General features: G+C 37.9%; 1 protein-coding gene across 1 annotated transcript in view; it reads right to left on the reverse strand.

Annotated features, from left to right (window-relative positions):
- Positions 1–18,884, reverse strand: part of LOC132115465 (transmembrane protein 132C-like) — a 212,975-nt gene that overhangs the window by 25,533 nt on the left and 168,558 nt on the right. Inside the window, exon 5 of the mRNA XM_059523958.1 lies at positions 312–455. Within this exon, the coding sequence (XP_059379941.1) occupies positions 312–455 (144 nt within the window). The remainder of the gene's footprint in view (positions 1–311; positions 456–18,884) is intronic.

The following is an 18,884-nucleotide window of genomic DNA, read 5'->3' on the forward strand; positions in this document are numbered from 1 at the left end:
TGACTGAGGGCTGTCACTGAGATGCAATTTCTTTGAAAATAACTTTCCAACAGATCCATTCAAGTTCAGATTGATTCTTGAAGCATTTTTTTTTACAATTCTAATAAGCATCCTGACATGATGAATAATGATCACCTCCATTAATCATTGGAAAAGCCTCATTAGAAATAAATGAAATTTATTGTGAGCTTCATTTGAATCCTATCATATTGATTAAAAGTCAACATGACACAACATGCTTTGGTTTGTTTGTTCATGTGAGTGAATCATAATGATTGAAGGAGGCAGGTACAATCACTCAGAGGACTGACCTTAACCACGTCTTCATCAGTGGACTGGCACTTCACAGCGTCTGACACATCTGTAACCGTGCCGTCTGTGTCCACCGTCACCACCTTCACCGGCACCGCCACCGTCTTCCCGTTCAGCACTGCGGTGTTCAGGATCTCCGTTTCCTGCGAACACAGACATAAGAAATATCTGAATGACTTTCACTCTTTGATAATTTAGTCCTTCTTTCCTTCATTTATGCCTTTTTCTTTTTAATGGTTGAATCATTCATTCAGTTATTGATTGGTTCATTCCTGTTTTGTTATTCTTTCCAAATTACAGTTTTTGATTTGTTGGTTTAGTCATTCATTCCTTCTATTTAATTCTTTTTAATGCTTTATTTTCTCATATTCACCCATTCTTTCTTTCCTTCCATTCATTTGTTTGTTCCTTCACTCACTTTTTTCTTCACTTCCTTTATTCGTTGGTTCAGTCCTACACTTCATTCATTCCTTTTCCCTTCTTCTTTATTATCCCTTATCCCTCATTCCATAATTTATTATTTTATCTGTTCTTTCCTACCATAATTTATTCTTCCTTTCCTCATTCCTTCTTTTCATTTTTCATTCACTCCGTCCTTCTTTCCATCCATAGGACCTTTATTCATTATTTTAGTCTTTCCTACATTCCTCTATTCACTCATATTCATTCGCTCATTTATATATTCAGTTCAGTCAATCTTCCATATTTTTATCCTTCCTTATTTTTTTTCATTTTGTTCATCTGTTCTTTCTGTTCTTCATTTCATTATTAATTTCCCTTCCATCCTTTTCTGTTTCTTCTTTTCCATCCATCTCCCAGCATTCCTTGACTGGTTCAGTACTATTATTCATTAAATCCTCTTCCCTCCTTGTTTCTTGATTTCATTCCATACTCTCTCCTTCTATCATTAATTCATTCTTTTACCTGTTCCTTCCTTGCATCATTCATTCTTCCCTCCTTTTTTCTTTTCTCTTTTCATTATTTATTCTTTAATTTTCCATCCATCGAATATACATTATTTCAGTCTTTCAGTCAATATTTTCCTCTTCTCTCCTTTTTTAATTTTAACTTGATTTTATTTCTTCCTTCCTTCCTCCCTACGTTCCACAGTACATCTCCCAGTGAAGATGACATGAAGTGAGAGAGGGGCTGCAAAATTACTTGACAAAAGAAGCAGAAGAGAAGACGTCTAAGAGCAGAGGACAGAGGCGGTGGGTAGAGGGGTGCTGTTTGACAGTTTGGGGAGCGGGTTCATTAGAAGAGAAACAGCCTGAGTCCTTAACCTTTCAGCCACGGAGATGCACTGTTTCAGACAACCACGTAATTGAGAACATTACAGTCAGCATGAGAAACTCAGCCCCCATTGTGCCATCCCTGAGAGACAGGCAGACGTGGGTAATGTAGTCAGTTCACCTCATTAGCAGATCACTTTCAATTAACCAATCTGCTTGCCCTCAATGTCCAACAACGGCAGCGCGTTTACTGCAATCAGACGGTATTCATTCACTGTAAGCGCTGTCTTTCCATCCTCATTTCTTTCTCTTTAATTCACTCTTTTATAAGAGAGCGAGAGATGACATAACCTGATCTCAATGAATGTGTAATGACACACTCATCTTATCACCATCTCACCAACTCTCTGCCTTATTATTCCCGTTTCTGCAAGCAGCACTTTCTGGATCTCTATCCTGTCTCCGATAGTTCTCTCTTTACGTATTTTATGTGGAAAGGGAATAAAAGAAAATGAATTCATCCTGACAGCTATGCTTTTTTCCATATAATATTTGTATTTTCTTTTATAAGCTGATCTGCTCTTTACAGGCTTGATTCCTCTCCTTTAATGCTATTACTGGAAGACTCTTTTTCGGTTTAATTCCTGGATCATGTCTGTGTGTATGCCTCTGAACAGAATGTGGGGTGTTTATGCTTTGATCCATTATCTCAACTCGGTTTGATCCAGTCTTTTATGCCAAACAGGGAGGTCACACTTCTCATGCATCCCTCTAAGAATGGGCTAATTATTTAGTTTATTTATTAAACTAAACTATCTTTTTGAGGGCATCCTTCAAAGGACGTTTTTTCTCATATTTAGCTAATTTTAAGGTGACATTTTCTGTCCTCAACGTAAGGCTAAGTAAGCTTAGATACACAGAGATCAGTGAGGGCCTAACACAGATACTATAATGGTTCATTTTAAGGTACTCTCAAAAGTAACCCCCAGGAAACCCTTTTGACATTATTAGATTTAAAGAAAAAATTATTTGGTTTATTTAAGACCATTTCAGCTAGGGGGAACCACTTCAAATGTTCTAATTGTATTTGTTTTGCAATATTTTTGAGGATATTTTTAAAATGCTGGCCCTCATAGCTAAACGTTCTCAACTTTCCACAATATTTATGTAAAACATATTATTAAACATTAAAAGCTGAAGAAAATACAGAAAATCTTATGTAAAATTACAGCAAAAAACTGTATTTTTGAATTACGGAAAATTACCGTTACTTAATGTGCCCGTTATTTAACGGTATTTTTCCGGCACCCCAGCTGCCGGAATTTTACCGTTTTTTTACGGGATTTTTTTTTACAGTGTAGACATATAAACGGGTTTTCTGGAGAAGGCAGCTTGATTCTGATGAGACCAATTTCAAGTCTTTCAAGTCTACTCCACGTTCTCTTGCTTTTTGCATAATATATTAAAATAAAATAAATTATATTAAAACATAATAAAATGTTAAAAATGAAATAAATAATATGCAAATAATATTTAATTTAAATTTCCATGCATAGACATTAAGCAAGAAAACATATAATGCTGATTTGCATTCTTGTTTGTCCAAAAACAAATAATAATAATATAAAAAATAAAGAAATAATAATAATAAAACTAAAACAGAAGTAATGTAACCATCAAGTAAAACCTTCAATACACACACACATATACCTATATATATATATATATATATATATATATATATATATATATATATATATATATATATATAGTTCAAGATAATACTTTTATTTTTATTTTATACTTTTATAATACTATTACTTAACAAGGATGCACTAATTTGACCAAAAGCGATGCTTAGGATGTTTACATAGTTACAAAGACAAAAGATTTCTGTTTCAGTTGTTAACCATCAAAACAGTTTTCAGCATTGATAATAATAAGAAATATTTACAGTATAAAGCAGGAAATCAGCATATTAGAAAAATTTGATTTACAATTTTTTTTATATAATATATATGGCTCATGTGACACTGAAACAACAGCACTGATACTGAAAATTTTACATTTTAAAGTATATATTCAGATCTAAAACAGTTTTACTTTTTAAGTTTAAATTGTAACACTGTTACAATAGTATTTTACAATATTACCATTTACTGTATTTTTTATCAAATAAATTCAGTCTTAAGAATAACAGGCTTCTTTCAAAATATCATCATGTTCTTGGTGAATCCCTCCACACTACATTTTCCAACCCAAATCAAACTGGCCTTGTCATTAAAAAGTACAATTTGCAGTAAAAACTGTATATAGACCCCCCCCCCCCATTAAAACAGCCTCTAGTATGTTCATTTCACTTAAGCCCAAGATTTGAAGACTTTGAGGGAAATCCCTGATTCATACATCACTAAACGCTTCATCCGTAGTCCCTTTCTCCCTTTATGCTCTCTGCCCCGAATGCCCCCAAGCCTCCGTCTGCCGTCCTGCTAAGATCATTGCACTTGATGGGCTAAATGGCTGCAGACCTTGAAAGAGAGCCAGAGCAAGTGTGCGTGTGGATCGTTCGTCTGCGTGCTTGGGGTTAGGAGACTCACAGCAGGATAAATGTGAGCAGCAGGACATTAGCTGCTAGCAAGAACGAGATCACTGCATGCTGGTAATAAGCCACAGTGGGACATCAGTAGAGAGAGGAGAGGGCTGAGATGGCCACCGCAATTGGATACAGACACAGACACGGCCATTATCAAAGTTGTGGGGCCGAACTGTTTACGGGCCTGTCCCCTGATGGGTTTTAATGGGCAAGATGGAAAGCCTGCTGCAGGGCAAGCCCAGGAGCTAATGGAGGAATTTATGAAACAAGATCACTCTCAAGGACATGACAGTCAAATGCTGAGTTCTGCCTCTCATGGCTACTTTTGTTCATTTTATGGACCTTGACTAGACAAAGAGGCTTTTCTGGCCTACTGCCTAGACACCAGAAAGGTCAATGTCCATGACCTGAGATTACACTAGACTATCCTACTTAAAGTATTTTGGCATACTTTTTATTTTGCAAACTATTTTGCAGACTAGTTTAACTCCTTCCTGGATGGTTCAAAAGTGAAAATATTTTCTGCATAATGTGCATTTTTGTTTCTCCTCGATGCCCCGCCTTGCTGAAATGTGTCGTTTTTTTTACAAAGCTCATCGCCCTGAAAGCGAGGTGTGCTCTGATTGGCCAGCTATCCATTGCGTTGTGACTGGCTGAATGCCTCAAGCGTGTGACAGAAATGTTATGCCCCTTACTATACTGTGATACGTGTCCCAGTCAGAACATTGACCTTGAACAAAACTTGAAATCGCATCATATTACCCCTTTAATACTTTTATGCAAGGATGCATTGATCAAAAGTAACAGTAAAACATTTACAAATAGTTACTTAAAATCTCTATCTAAAGTACTTATTTTTCTATTCATTAAATAATCCTGAAAAGTGTATCAATCTTAACGTTTGAAAATTAATGTTCCCTTTTAAGCACCATGCCATTGGCTGAATTAGTTATCTCCACTTAGGCCTATAGGTTTAATTATGGCCTACCACCTCTACAAGAAGTGCTTGAATTTTTTTTTCATTCTATCAAAGACTCTTCTTTCTCTTCTTTGTTTTAATCTGCACAACTCACAATCTTTCACTCGATTCTCTTTGGAAAGCCCAATTCTGTCTTCATTCAGACAAATTTGTGATTAAAATTCTGCAGCACCATTAAACTTTAAACAGTAATATAAAACAGAATAACAGTGGAAATTGAGGATCCTTCCTAGCGAGCAGCATCAGAAGATACGCAGAGAAAGGTGAGAGTCAAAGCCACTGCATTATAAAGCCAAAGTACTGACATCCTCTGGAAACTTGCAAGCAACAAACAGCAGGGCCAGTTACCACGAGATTGGGTAAGTTGCTTTGTGCAGACCTTACAATTAATTGACTAAAATGCTTTTGAACAGGCCGCATCATGCTGCCAATATCTTGTAAAGATTTCCTCAATAGTGTCTCATTACCACAAATCTGCTCGCTCAATTACTTGAGGGACACCGGGAAGCACCAAATATGTAAATATGCTAAAATCCAATTTCAAGGTCCCAGTAAAGTCTCAGAGCAAAACAAACCCAGCAGACTTATAAGCCATGAACTGAAAACTTTGACTGTACAAAAAATCTAAGACCTATCAATAATACAACGGAGATTAATGAAATCTCAGAAAAATGGCTTTGACTTTGAATTCAAAATTTTTAGTTCCTTTCAGGCGTTTTAAATTGGGCAATGCACAAATGTAAGATGAAAAAAGGGAAGAAAATTACATCTTTGGCACAGAGACGTGTCTTTCAGCCTCCAACCCACCAAAGCTATTCATTCAGTCCTAACTGTTCAGGTAAAAGCCATAAAAAATACAATAAAATAAAGAGCATGCAGTAATCTCTGCTTTTGAGATGTACTAGTGTAATAGTCAAAGTGCTGGAATATTATAATTCTATGCCGAATTTGCCAGTCAAAGCCCCTAATGTCTAGTGCCTGATTCATCTGCTCTAGTGAAGTGGATGTTTACTGTATATTGTAGCTGGAAAACTTATTCAGAGATGGCAAATGCAATTTTAGTTTATAAGTTGCAGACAAAACATCAGTCCCATATACATTTACATTTCTTTGTGGCAGAATTATGGCTAAACTAGTGTTGCATTATGTCAACATATTATAAATCCTCCTCTATGTAAAGCTTATTTAGGAATAACAATGGACTGACAGCTAAGAAACTTGCTTGAAACTCAATAAAACTTGCCTCAAATGGCTAACTTTATGGGAACTTGTGCTCTTGTAGTCTACTCTTCTACATGTCTGTGAATTATATGAGAGAAAAATACATAATACAGTAAAAGCAGCAATATTGTTAAATAATATTACAGTTTAAAATCAGTTTTTATTTGAACATATTTTAAAATATAATCTATTTCTGTAATGCAAAGCTGAATTTTCAACATCATTCATCCAATATTAATTTAGTTCTAATATGCTGAGTTGATGCCCCCCTTAACTTCTGCCCAGCCCCCCTAAAAAAATATTTGATTAATACATTTTTGATCGCTTCAGTCCCCTTTAAAAAAACCATAGACAGTAAAAGAAATGGACACAGCGACCCCATTGGAACTCAGTTGAGACAAGTGAAGCCCATTTTTAGCATTTTTTAGCACTTCCGTTTCTGACGCGAAAAAAACTCATTTGAAACGGCGGCAAGCTGCGTCAAGTTTCGGCTCCTCCCCTTATCTGAGTCTGCTTGGATTTAGCGCATTTTTCAATCTGCAGGGGCGCCGAGCAGCGCGAACATCAGAGAGCACAAGGTGTGTGTCGTGTGTGAGTGCATTTATTGATAGATTGCTAATGCTATGTTATTACATCTGCATCGGTGCAGTTCTTTGTCATAAAAGCATTGCAGTTTACATAATGTAATGTTACTGGAGCATTGGGAGCACACGGGACGGCTCGGTTTCTCATCCAATACCAATACGTTTCGCTGCGTTCACCTTCAGCCCTTGTGTGATAGTTGTTTTTTATTCCTACAAAAATGAAGTGATTAACACCCATGAAAACATACTTTAGATTCAGAAAACGATCATGATTTATTTTCATTTACTTTTTAAAATTACAGACATATTATTATGTATTTTGACATTACATTATGCAGCAATGCACAGAAATGATTAAAGACACACATCATTGTCTGAAAGCACTAACGGCCCAGAGAAAGAATGTGGAGTTATTTTGTTTTGTATTATTAAATATAGTTTTGTATTAAGTAATAATGAATCAGGAGGAGTGTCATGATACATAAATTAGAGTAAGCGTAGAGTAAAGGGATTTTTGATTTTCTTGATTTATACTATTTATACTAGATTTGTACTTGATTTATAGAAGTTGCAAATTGATAATTCATGTTGTTATTTTTAATAAATAGAAATAAATATAGAACAGATTAATCATATTGCCAATAGACAATTACATTAATACATGGTTTGTCTATATTCTTAATGAATATTAGCTGGTTAGTTAAAATACTTAAAATGACATCAATTTTCATGGGGTGACTTTATGAATATCCAACCGTATTGTTGATTATAAAGGCTAAAAAGCTAAAAAACTAAAATAATTTATATTTCATTGTAGATGGATATACAACATTTTTTCTTGTCGTGCGGGAGTAGGTCTGCAAATGAGCAACAGTCAGGTGAGAATAGAACGTAGACAGCCTCTCACACACACAATACCACTGTGTTCCCAAGATTCATTTCAGCCATTGAACCCTGACATTGTTTTAATTGTCTGCCAATTTCCCTGTACATTTTATAAGAAAAAGCAGTAGTATCGTCAAAGGAAAAAATTCCTATCTGAGGTTTGTATGTGAGCATAGAAATGCAAACAGTAAAATGTTGTGTTTGTACTGGAAACATGTGTGCGTGTGTTTGTACAGTGAATGAATCAGGAGGTCTTCATTGTAAAAAAACAAAAAATCGACATTCCCTATTTTCTAGTGGTCACATCCAATAATTATTTTTTTATTACAGTGTTGTATATGGCTCAGTCAGTACTCCTACTCCCATATATGAAATACAGGGAATACAATGGAATAGTGGATTGCAGTAAGGTTAGTAGCATACCACCCTACCCTAATAGTCAAATAATATTTTTTTAATCATACCCTTATTGGGGGCTGAGCCCCCCTAAAATCAAAATCCTAGAATCGCCCCTGGTTTCACATATCTCAAACATTGGTTAAATGTCATAATTACCTGACAAAATACACTTGTTGAATGATTTTTGTTGGATGCAAATGTTAATTGTGTCTGGTTTTCAAATTCTGATTTAGGAGACACATTCACAAATGATTAACCTGATCACAATTTTTTACTTTATTGATACTGCTTTTAATCGTAATGCAAAGACCGGTCATCGGGACATAAGCTGTCATATACAATAAAAGAGCCTGCGCAGCAACAGGAAATATAATTTAACACAAAAAGCCTGCCTAGACGGTGGACTTGAGCTCAGGAATTTTTTTTTAGTTTGTATTTTTTGAGCGGCGTGTGGACAAATTCTTTTTACGCACACACTATTTTATTTCTTGATAACAGACCGCTGCTAACTATAACACACAAATATCGAGCCTCTTCCTTCGACCTAGCATGTCGTCGTCGCTCGCTCATCACTCGTGTTCGCTTCAGGTGTTGTGTGTTCAGCAGTTTCGTGTTGCAGCCACAGGCTGGCAGCAACAGGAGTATGATACCTGTAATTTGAGCAACAGCGCGAAGCCGCAAACTCGTTCTGAATTTTTAAAGGCGTAACAGTTGATGAAAAAGCAGAGACGATTGTAGACGAAAATGAAGAGAGATTTTATCTTAGTTTTTATTTTATGCAAAACATTTTCGTCTCGTCTTTTTTCGTCAACAATAATGCATGTTAATTTAGTCTTAGTCAGCGTTTTTGGACAGTGGTGCAGTCTTGTCATCGTCTCGTCTTAGTCATGAAAAAAAAGGTTGTTGACGAACATATTTCGTCTCATCTCGTCTGACGAAATTAACACTATTCTGGTGCTTCCTCCACCTTCACTGCCCTCGATGGCGGAGCGGCCAGGGGTATGCTGGGATTCCCTCAGTTGAGTGTTCTGTTGCAATGCAACTGTGTCCTCAGAGCACCTCCGCATGACATGGTGGTCCCAAGCTTCCCTCCAAGGCCTCTAAGTTCTCAGGGCGACGAAGGTTACTGTGCGCTCCTTGGGTCAGGTGATGTCCACTTTGGTGGTCCAGGAGTGCCACCTATGGCTGACCCTGGCAGACATGAGGGAGTCTGATCGGACTTTACTCCCCGGTCAACCAGGCTGGCCTCTTCAGCGACACGGTACAGAATTTTGCCCAGCAGTTCTCTGCCGCCCAGAAACAGTCTGAGGCCATCCTGCCCTGGAGGCCTGCTGCTGCCCTCTGCTGCTCACGCAGCCGCCTCAGCCTTCTCATCGCTGAAGGCACCCCCCTGCGGTCTCCGCCACTCCTGCTCGGCCACAGCAGCAGCCTTCACTCTGCCCGCAGTGAGGAGACGGCCGCAGAAGGGCGGCACAGCCCGTCTCTGCTTCTAAACTTGCTAAGTGTCAGGCCAAGCGGCATTCCTGAAATTGTTGACCCTGAGTTGGGGACGTCAGCTCATCAGGAATGGTAGCAGGACGACTTCTTCCCCTGGAGGAGGGCCGGGGGAAAACCCCTTTTTTCCTCTACCTCTGGGTACCAAGAGACCACAAGCGACAGTTGGCGACATGCTTCCTCGCCGCTCTCGTTCTCCTCTCCCCTTGCAAGTTTCAATGCAAAGCCAGCTCAAGAACGCATTGCCTTTTCATGTCCTCTTTGCTACTTGGAGTCAGACGAGTGCCTGCACTCCGCCCCCGCTAAGGGGGACTACGCCTCCCATGCTGGGGCTCTCTGCTCCACCTCACTGCCCCACTGTGAGTATGTCTGTAGTTCCCTTGACCCCGCTGGATCGGGTTCTGGGAGCCTGGCTAGAGCTTCCCAGGCCATCCCCCTGGCTCATCTGAACAATCAGGCTCGGCTATGTGATTCAGTTTGCCCAGCGTCCCCCAGGTTTTGGGGTGTTTGCATGAAAATGGTGGGCAAAGATGCTCCTGTCATTGGCACGGAGGTCGCAACCCTGCTGGCAAAGGGTGTGATAGAGCCGGTCCCTCCAGCCGACATAAAGTCCGGCTTTTACAGCCCTTACTTCATAGTACCCAAGAAAACAGGTGGGTTACGGCCAATCCTGGACTTGTGTGCCTTGAACTGAGCTCTTCACAGACTCCCGTTCAAGATGCTAATGCCCAAGTGTCTCCTTCCACCCTCAAGGTCTATGTGGCCGCCATTTCGGCCCGTCATGTCCCTGTTGAAGGTAAGTCTCTTGGGAAACACAATCTGATCATCAGGTTCCTGAGAGGAGCAAGGAGGCTCAATCTGCCTTGCCCTCAGCAAGTCCCCTCTTGGGACCTCGCAGTGGTTCTATCGGCACTGCAGAGGGCTCCCTTCGAACCCTTGCTCTCAGTAGAGCTTAAGTGTCTATCTTTGAAAACTACGCTCCTGGCGGCTTTGGCTTCGTTGAAGAGGGTCGGGGACCTGCAGGCATTTTCAGTTGACGAAGCATGCCTGGAATTCGGGCTGGCTAACTCTAATGTTATCTTGAGACCCCGGCCTGGGTACGTGCCCAAAGTTCCCACCAGTCCTTTTAGGGATCAGGTGGTGAGCTTGCAAGTGCTGCCCCTGGAGGAGGCAGACCCAGCCCTGGCGCTGCTCTGTCCAGTACGTGTGCTCCACACTTACGTAGACAGAACTCAGTGCCTTAGGACCTCAGACCAGCTCTTTGTCTGTTACGGAGGCCAGCAGAAGGGAAAGGCTGTCTCCAAGCAGAGGTCATCCCACTGGATAGCGGATGCTATTGTCCTGGCTTATCAGGCTCAAGACCTGCCATGCCCCCCAAGGGTGAGAACTCAATCAACTAGGAGTGTAGCTTCCTCCCGGGCGCTGGCGCCTCGCTAACAGACATCTGTAGAGCTGCAGGCTGGGCGACACCTAGAACATTCGCAAGATTTTATAATCTCTGTGTAGAACCTGTGTCCTCCCGGGTACTTGCCCCTTCGGGCCAGTAAGGACCTGCTCGGTGTCAATCTGCTTGCTGCGCCATTCCTCTCCACAGACTAGATGTGTTTGCTATTCCTCTCAGGTGAGTTCCTCAGTTCAGAACACTGAAGGTGAATTGGCTCTTGGGCGAGATCCCATTCGTCAGTCTCTTTCTGACGTAACATCTCCGTTCCCTCCTTTAGGGACTGAGGGTTACATACGTAACCAAGATGTTTCTTTGGATTAATTTAATGCTTAAAAAAACATAATGACCCCAATCTTTTGAATGGTACTCTATATCATAATACTAATATAATATTTTTTTTATGTTTTGATGTTTGTTCAATTCACTGTATTAAATTAGCTAATACGTCAGTTTAAATTCATAAAAATTACACACATTTATATATTTTACAATAATTTTCATTGTGCACAATCCAGTGAAGTTTATGATGTCATCTTAAGATAAAATAAAATACTAAACAAACAAACACTAATTTTTCTATAAAGCAATGCTGTATATAGTATGTATATAGTTTTAAACTGATCTAAACTAGTAGTTCTGAGGTCTGTGATGTTCAGAAATAACGAAGAGATTTGAGTCAGAGCTTAAAGTCTCAAATTGACCCACTGCCTGAATGTCACTGTGTTGACTTCCTCTAAACAGTGTCTGCGTTTGCTAGTCCGGTTTCCCTGCCAACTGAATGTGTTGAAATTCAGGAGAGCATTGTCAACGTCTCCCTGTCCTCCTCCTTTTCTCCATCGGAGAATAAGTAAGATTTATGGTGTCAGCCCCTGTAATCTGACCGGCATGAAAAACAGATGCTATATCTTTTCATCTCTCTTTGCTACCCTCTATTTGACCATCCTTACTTCATTCCTGGCCACTTTATGGCTATCTTTGCTCCGTTATGACATATAAATCCTGCTCTATAATGAAATACGAGGGCATGAAATGTAACATAATTACAGAAATGCGGTGTATTAAAAAGCGATCTAACGTGACGATCTTAATTCACCCCAAAGCAGAGGGATTACTCGTACTGCAGCACAGAATTAGCTCCATCTCACTGTCATGTTTCTTTGTTCGAAGGAATAATTGAATTATTGGGGCCAGTTTTTGCCTCTTTCATGCTCTGCAGTGTTCTCAGAGCATTGTTGCATGCAGTTCTTTTTATAGCTACCCTCTTCATAACTGGCTTTAATTCACAGTCTATGTTGTATGTGCTCAGGAACATGGGAAGGAAAACATCCTTATTGTTTCTTCAGTGTTAGCCTGGAGCTACACGTAAACATTCCCACATAATTCACTTGTCCAAAGCATTCATGTTCAGTCTGTTGATTTGAGATGAATGCTGGAGAATCTGTATGTGTTTGAGGGGGTTGGGAAGGCTTATTTTATAATATGCCTTTTTATCAAAAAGGCTACAGCTAGAAGTACCATGCCCATTTAGATGTGAACCATGGATTTTGTGAGTTGTGGATCTGAACAAATTTAGTGAAATGTAGCATTACATTACTTGCTCACCAATGGATCCTCTGCAGTGAATGGGTGCCGTCAGAATGAGAGTCCAAACAGCTGACAAAAACATCACAGTAATCCACATGACTACACCAATAAATACGTTAATCGTCAAATAGTTTTAACTTTAAACTCACATTTGGCCAAAATCATGTCCATAATCCATAACAATTCCTGCAGCAAAAATGCCATCCCCTGTTGTCCTCACACATCAAAATCAACTGATTTTTTTTTTTTTAGAACTGTTTTGGACTGTTTTAGTTTGTAAATAGTGTTTGATTTGTGCATATTTCTCTCCTGATTCAGACAATATTATTATTATTTTATTATTTATTTATTTATTTTTTCTAGGAAAAGCAATTTTATGGATAGAGGACTTGTATTTCAGCCAGAAACAATGGCTGGAAGTTAAAAATGTCTTTCTGATAAAATCAGTTTTTTGATTCACAAGACATTTATTAATGGACTATAGTCTTTTGGGTTATTGTGATGTTTTTATCAGCTGTTTGGACTCATTCTGACAGCATTTTTTGGTGTCATATTTGGGTGAACCATTTGGTTTGGTTTGTCATTTCTGTCTTTTTTTTATATATTGCTTTGCAATATATAAATGTAAAAAGTCACAAGTCCCCTTAAAGTTTTAACTTGAAGAGCATTGCCGAGGTGGCATGCTGAACCTTACTGACTTCTTCATTTGAGAGCAATACAAAAAAGAGGCTGGAGAGTCATTAAGTGTACCCAAAAAAAAAAAAAAAACCCAGCTGTAAATGCCCTTCAAGCTGAGACACTGTGCTAACAAGCAGGTTGAGAGAGCCAGTGACATGTCCCCTCATCTGGTCTGCTTTTCTCCCAGCAGGAGGGAGATCCCGAGAACCAGTGAACAAGCTGAGCATTGGTGACATTCTCCTCTCGCTCACTGGATTTGTTTTTAATTGGGTCCTTCTGGTTAAGTAAAAAAGATGGGGGGGAAATATCTGATATCACAATGTAATAGAGATATAGAAAGAGGTTAGGCTGGTAAATTAACAGATTTGTGAGACAAAATGAAGAAGTATTTGTTTCTCACAAATAAATCTGATCTTATTAATGTTTCCCTACTAACAGTTTTGACAAGACAAATTTCCTGTACCTCATGATTCCGCATTCAAATTCATATAAATTTAAACTAGTAGGTCCATTTCAAACCAAAACATAAAAAAGAAAAAAACAAAAATAAACTTTTGCACAATCCTAATCAAGTTCTAATTTTAGGATCAAATATGATAATGCTTTCATGATTAAGCACATTTATACATCTTTTTTTATTTTTATTATTTTTTTAAAGTAATATTTATATATTATTTAAAGCAGCATAAATGTCAATTCAAAATATCTATATTATTTTCCTTAAAATAGGCTTACTTTATGCAAAATGTAAATGTAATTATTTATTGGTTTAGAATGAATAATAAATTAAATTTGAATTATGGCATTATTTACAGTATCATTTACCATTTTATCAAAGAAGAATACATATGACATTTATATTCTTATATATTTTAATGCCTTACACTCATAGCAATCATTAAAGGCACTAATATATCCACAAAAATCAAGAAACAATGTAATTGCTTCCATAGAATTTAACTGCAAAATAACTTTCACTTTTACTATATTTTTTATGTGTGTGTGTGTGTGTGTGTGTGTGTGTGTGTGTGTGTGTGTGTGTGTGTGTGTGTGTGTGTGTGTGTGTGTGTGTGTGAAAGAAATCAATGAGTATGTGAGTATGTGCTTGTGTAATCGTGTGCAAGTATTACAACATGAAGTCACTGAAAGTCAGGCAGAATTTGTTCTTTAACGAAGACATGTCTCATTGTCTCACTTCAATTTTACATCCTCCTCATCTCAAATCACTTCCAGCATGTATTCTCACCATTTGCAATTATACAGATTACCGTACAAGCAATTTTGCATTTGATAGGCTTTGTTGGACATTTAATGAATAAAGAAGACTGAAACTACCTATGTTCCGGTTGTTGTATTTTTGAGTCTGCATATCAAGCTCAAATTGGGTCTCATATGGACGGTAATCCTGGGAAAAAAAGCAACTTCAAATTCATCAGCATCATCATTACTCCTTGAGGCTGATTTCTGCATTTTGGAGTGATGTTTTTATGTATGTATTTGAGCTCAGGGAAAGGTGCTAATAGTGTGGGCATGTGCAGGAAGGACAGAAATGTGCATGTGACCAAAATATTTACACTTTACAGCATCTTTACACAGTTTATATAGTTACTTTTTCAGATTATTTATGGGTTTCTTTAAACTTTTGACACATTTGAAACTTTATTAAAATACACATTTCAAGTCATTTTTTTTTTTTTTTACAAATAATGTCAAAAAATGTGTTCAGATACAACACAGGAGATGGGAAAAATGCTGTTAGACTATTCACAAGTGAAAATTGTGAACCCTATTTTAAAATCTGTTTATATATCATACATATACATATATACATACAATATATATGTGCAGAGAGAAAGAGAGACAGGCTAAGACCTCAAGACTGTAAGTTTTTCATCAAAAATATGCAAACTTGCACAAACTATTTGTGTGTACTGATTCCAATGAGATTATAATAACCAGCAATAGCATTTGGTGTAAGAATGCTTCAGCTTTATGTAGGCTATGTCAGCTGTGCACAGTCATCAGAAGCTTGTATACATGTTTATTTGACAGCTTATGTAGCGTGTCCTTGTTGCACCCTATAAGCCTTGGCAGCAGCTTATTACCTGTATAAAAGCACTCTTGCAATCCTTACTGCCAACATTAACTCAGCAAAGCAAACACGTTAATTGGATTTGACTGCTATGAGACAAGCTGCATATATTTTGCGCTTGTATTCTATGTGTAAAGAAAGGAGTGGATGAACAAAAAGCCAAGCCCTGGTTGAATTTAATTTGGTAACTACAGTGTTTTTCAGCTCACTCTATAAATAGATTTTGACCTCGAATCACCAACAAGGCCCATCTGTCTGATTTAATTGGTGAAATATCAACAGTATGTTTAAGGGTCAGTCCTGTGTACTAAACTGAGCAGAAGCCATTTAAAAACACACCATGAGTACAAAAGTGCTTCAGGTTTCAAAGATTGACTAGCTGTTTTTGCTGATGGATTTTTACCAACATGTGTCATACAAGTCAAGGTCACTTGTACTGAATTGAAACTGATAGTTCACCCTGCAAAGAAAGTTTGGTCATCATTTACTCGACCTCATTTTGTTCCAAACCTGTTTGACTTTCTTTCATACAACACAAAAAAAAGATATTCTGAAGAATGTGCAGGTCCATTTTTTTCCATGCAATTAAACTGAATGGGGAAAGTTGTCAAGCTTCAAAACAGACACAAAAACAACATAAACATTTTAGCAAAGGCTGCCATGGATAATTGCCATCTTCAATGTTAACTTTTGAAGATCATAGTACACATCTGTTCGTGCATCTGACAAAAGATAGAATGATTCAAAGACAAATCAGACAATGATACTTCTCTCATTACTTAGAAATGGGCCAAATATGAAGATTTTCTGTTAATTTTCTTTCTTTCTTTTTTTTGGTAAATAAAGCTATTGTATGCTGGCATAACATTTATAAGATGCACAACTCATATGGACTGCTTTATATACTTTTATGGTGATTTGTTCACATCCATTCAATGCAGAGAACTCCACTGGAGTGCAAGTGATGTAAAACTAAATTTCTCCAAATCTGTTCTGATGAAGAAACAAACTCATCTTGGATGGCCTGAAGGTGAGTACATTTTCAGCAAATTATCATTATTGGGTGAACTATTCCTTTAAGAAATTCAATTTATGAAAGTCATACGGGTTTGAAACAACATGAAGCTGAGTAAATAATGACAGAATTACATTTTTGGGTGAACTATCCCTTTAAAGTGTGGCACATTTTGTGCCATTGTGCTTTGTGCACAGGAGAAAGGGAGCAAGTGAGAGACGGAAATATAGACAATAAGATGAAGATAAGACTTTGAATAGTTTTGGTACCCGGTCGGTGGAGTTGAGGGAGACGAGCTTCTGAATAAAACATGGCAGTGGGTAGCAGGACTATATTTTAACTTTATAGGACAAATCCCCAGCCGCTCTCATGAATACCACACCTGCAATCCACCCAGATCAATGGTTCAGATGGGAGGGCCTGGCAACCCTGGTGAATTTAAACGAGATGACTTTTTGCAGTAACCAAAAGCCCAGCAGTCAAGGTCATACTCCGGGAACCAGTGGGGCAGACAGGGCTGTGTGTGTGTGAGAGAGAGGAAATGTCTGACCTCTGTTTCTCTGTTGGATGAATGGGGAGTGTCAAGATAGTTCCTAATGATTATAAATCTCAGTTCATGCTAATACATCATTTCCCACAGCTCTAGTGTTTGATTAGCATGTTACACAAATAGGATTGTTTGTATAAATCATATAGGGCCTTGTTTTACATAATGCAATATCTGCAATTAGGTTAATTGAACATTTCATATCTATCAAAGCTACAAAGAGACACTTAAATCCCTTCCTCCAGGGGGAAAAAAATAACCTCATGGAAAATCCAAAGGGTAACTATGAGATATGGTTTAAAATAATAAATTAAGCCACACGGAAAGATAAGTCTCAATACATAAAGTTGCACGGTTTGACAATGTTACAATTTGTAAGATTGTGAGATAAAAACTCTTAAAGGGGTCATATAATGCCCATTTTCCACAAGTTGATATGATTCTTAATGAAAAGTCTGTAACATAGTTTGTTTAAAATTTTTAAATGGTAGTGTAAAACCAAATTTTTTCCCCTGTCAAAAACAGCTCTTTTTAAAACACGTGGTTTGTGGAATTCTCCCTCTCTTCCATCTGCTCTCTGAGAGACTGTTTACTTTAGCCACATTTGTAGTGAAACTTGCTAAATAGCACATTTGCATTGATTCATTGATTTGCATTGATTCATTTAAATATATTATACTCGCTGCTTCTATAGGTGAGGCTGGATCATGGATGATTATCGCGAACATAAACGCATTTAAGTAGATCAATGGCGCATTCCCTTCAGATCCAAACGTAAATTAATCCCGTGCGATTTCAGTCGCTCAAATGTCGGGAGTAAATAACTACTGCTATGTTCATTATTACATCCAACAACGAAACACCTCAATCACTTAGGAGTCATGCTTGTCTGCATCTCGGCCTGATGACGGCTCACTCAGGGCGGGTCTGAGGTAAGACACAAGGCAGTCTGTGCTGAAACGCTGCTGTCAATCAAACACTCGTGAGAGGGGCCTCCGACTGTGTGATGTCACATGGTCAGACAGCTCGATTTGAGAAAGGAAAAAACATTTAACGAGATTACAAAAAAAAAAAAAAACAACACTTAGTGGATTTTTATCATTATAGGGTGGTTGTGTACACACACTGCCAACACACATTTCAGTTCAAACAACTTGTAAAAGTGCATGTAGCATTATATGACCCATTTAATTTTTACTTAATTTTTTTGGGGGGGATAAAGGCTTTCATAAAAAGAGCATTATAAGATTTGATGTGGTTTTATCTGGTTATTTGTGAGCATTAATTAGTCCAGTCTTGTTTTAGGTGAATGATTAGAGCAGATGGACTACCAGCTACAGTTTTGATGATTTGATTTGATTCCAAAACACAAGCTCTCGTTTCCATTTGATTCTAGTCTTCAGTCTGTAAATCCAAGCTTGATTTATTTGCCCATATTTCAAGTAAATAATTATGTCAGAACAAAAAAAATCTCTCAACTAATTCTGCAAACAATAATATTTAACATCAGAGGCCAACAATTTTTACATTCAATTTCATTAGGGGTTGAACGGCTTCTGATTTTTTTAAGTCGACTTTTATGTGATGAAAGTCAAGTCGAAGTCAACTAGTCGCTGATGACGTCATTAATGAACAAATAATTCTGGAGATGAGACTCAAACATCTTGTGCACAGCTATGGCATGACACAGCACTGCCCATGTGGCTATTGCTCCTATAACAGCTAATTTTTATCAGTTCTTTTGTCTTTGGGTCGTCATATTTTTTCACAGATTTCTGCGCGTTCTAAATCAGATACAGATAAAGTAGCACAGTAAAGATTACAT

The sequence above is a fragment of the Carassius carassius genome, chromosome 34, assembly GCF_963082965.1.
Source record: "Carassius carassius chromosome 34, fCarCar2.1, whole genome shotgun sequence".
NCBI lineage: Eukaryota > Metazoa > Chordata > Actinopteri > Cypriniformes > Cyprinidae > Carassius > Carassius carassius.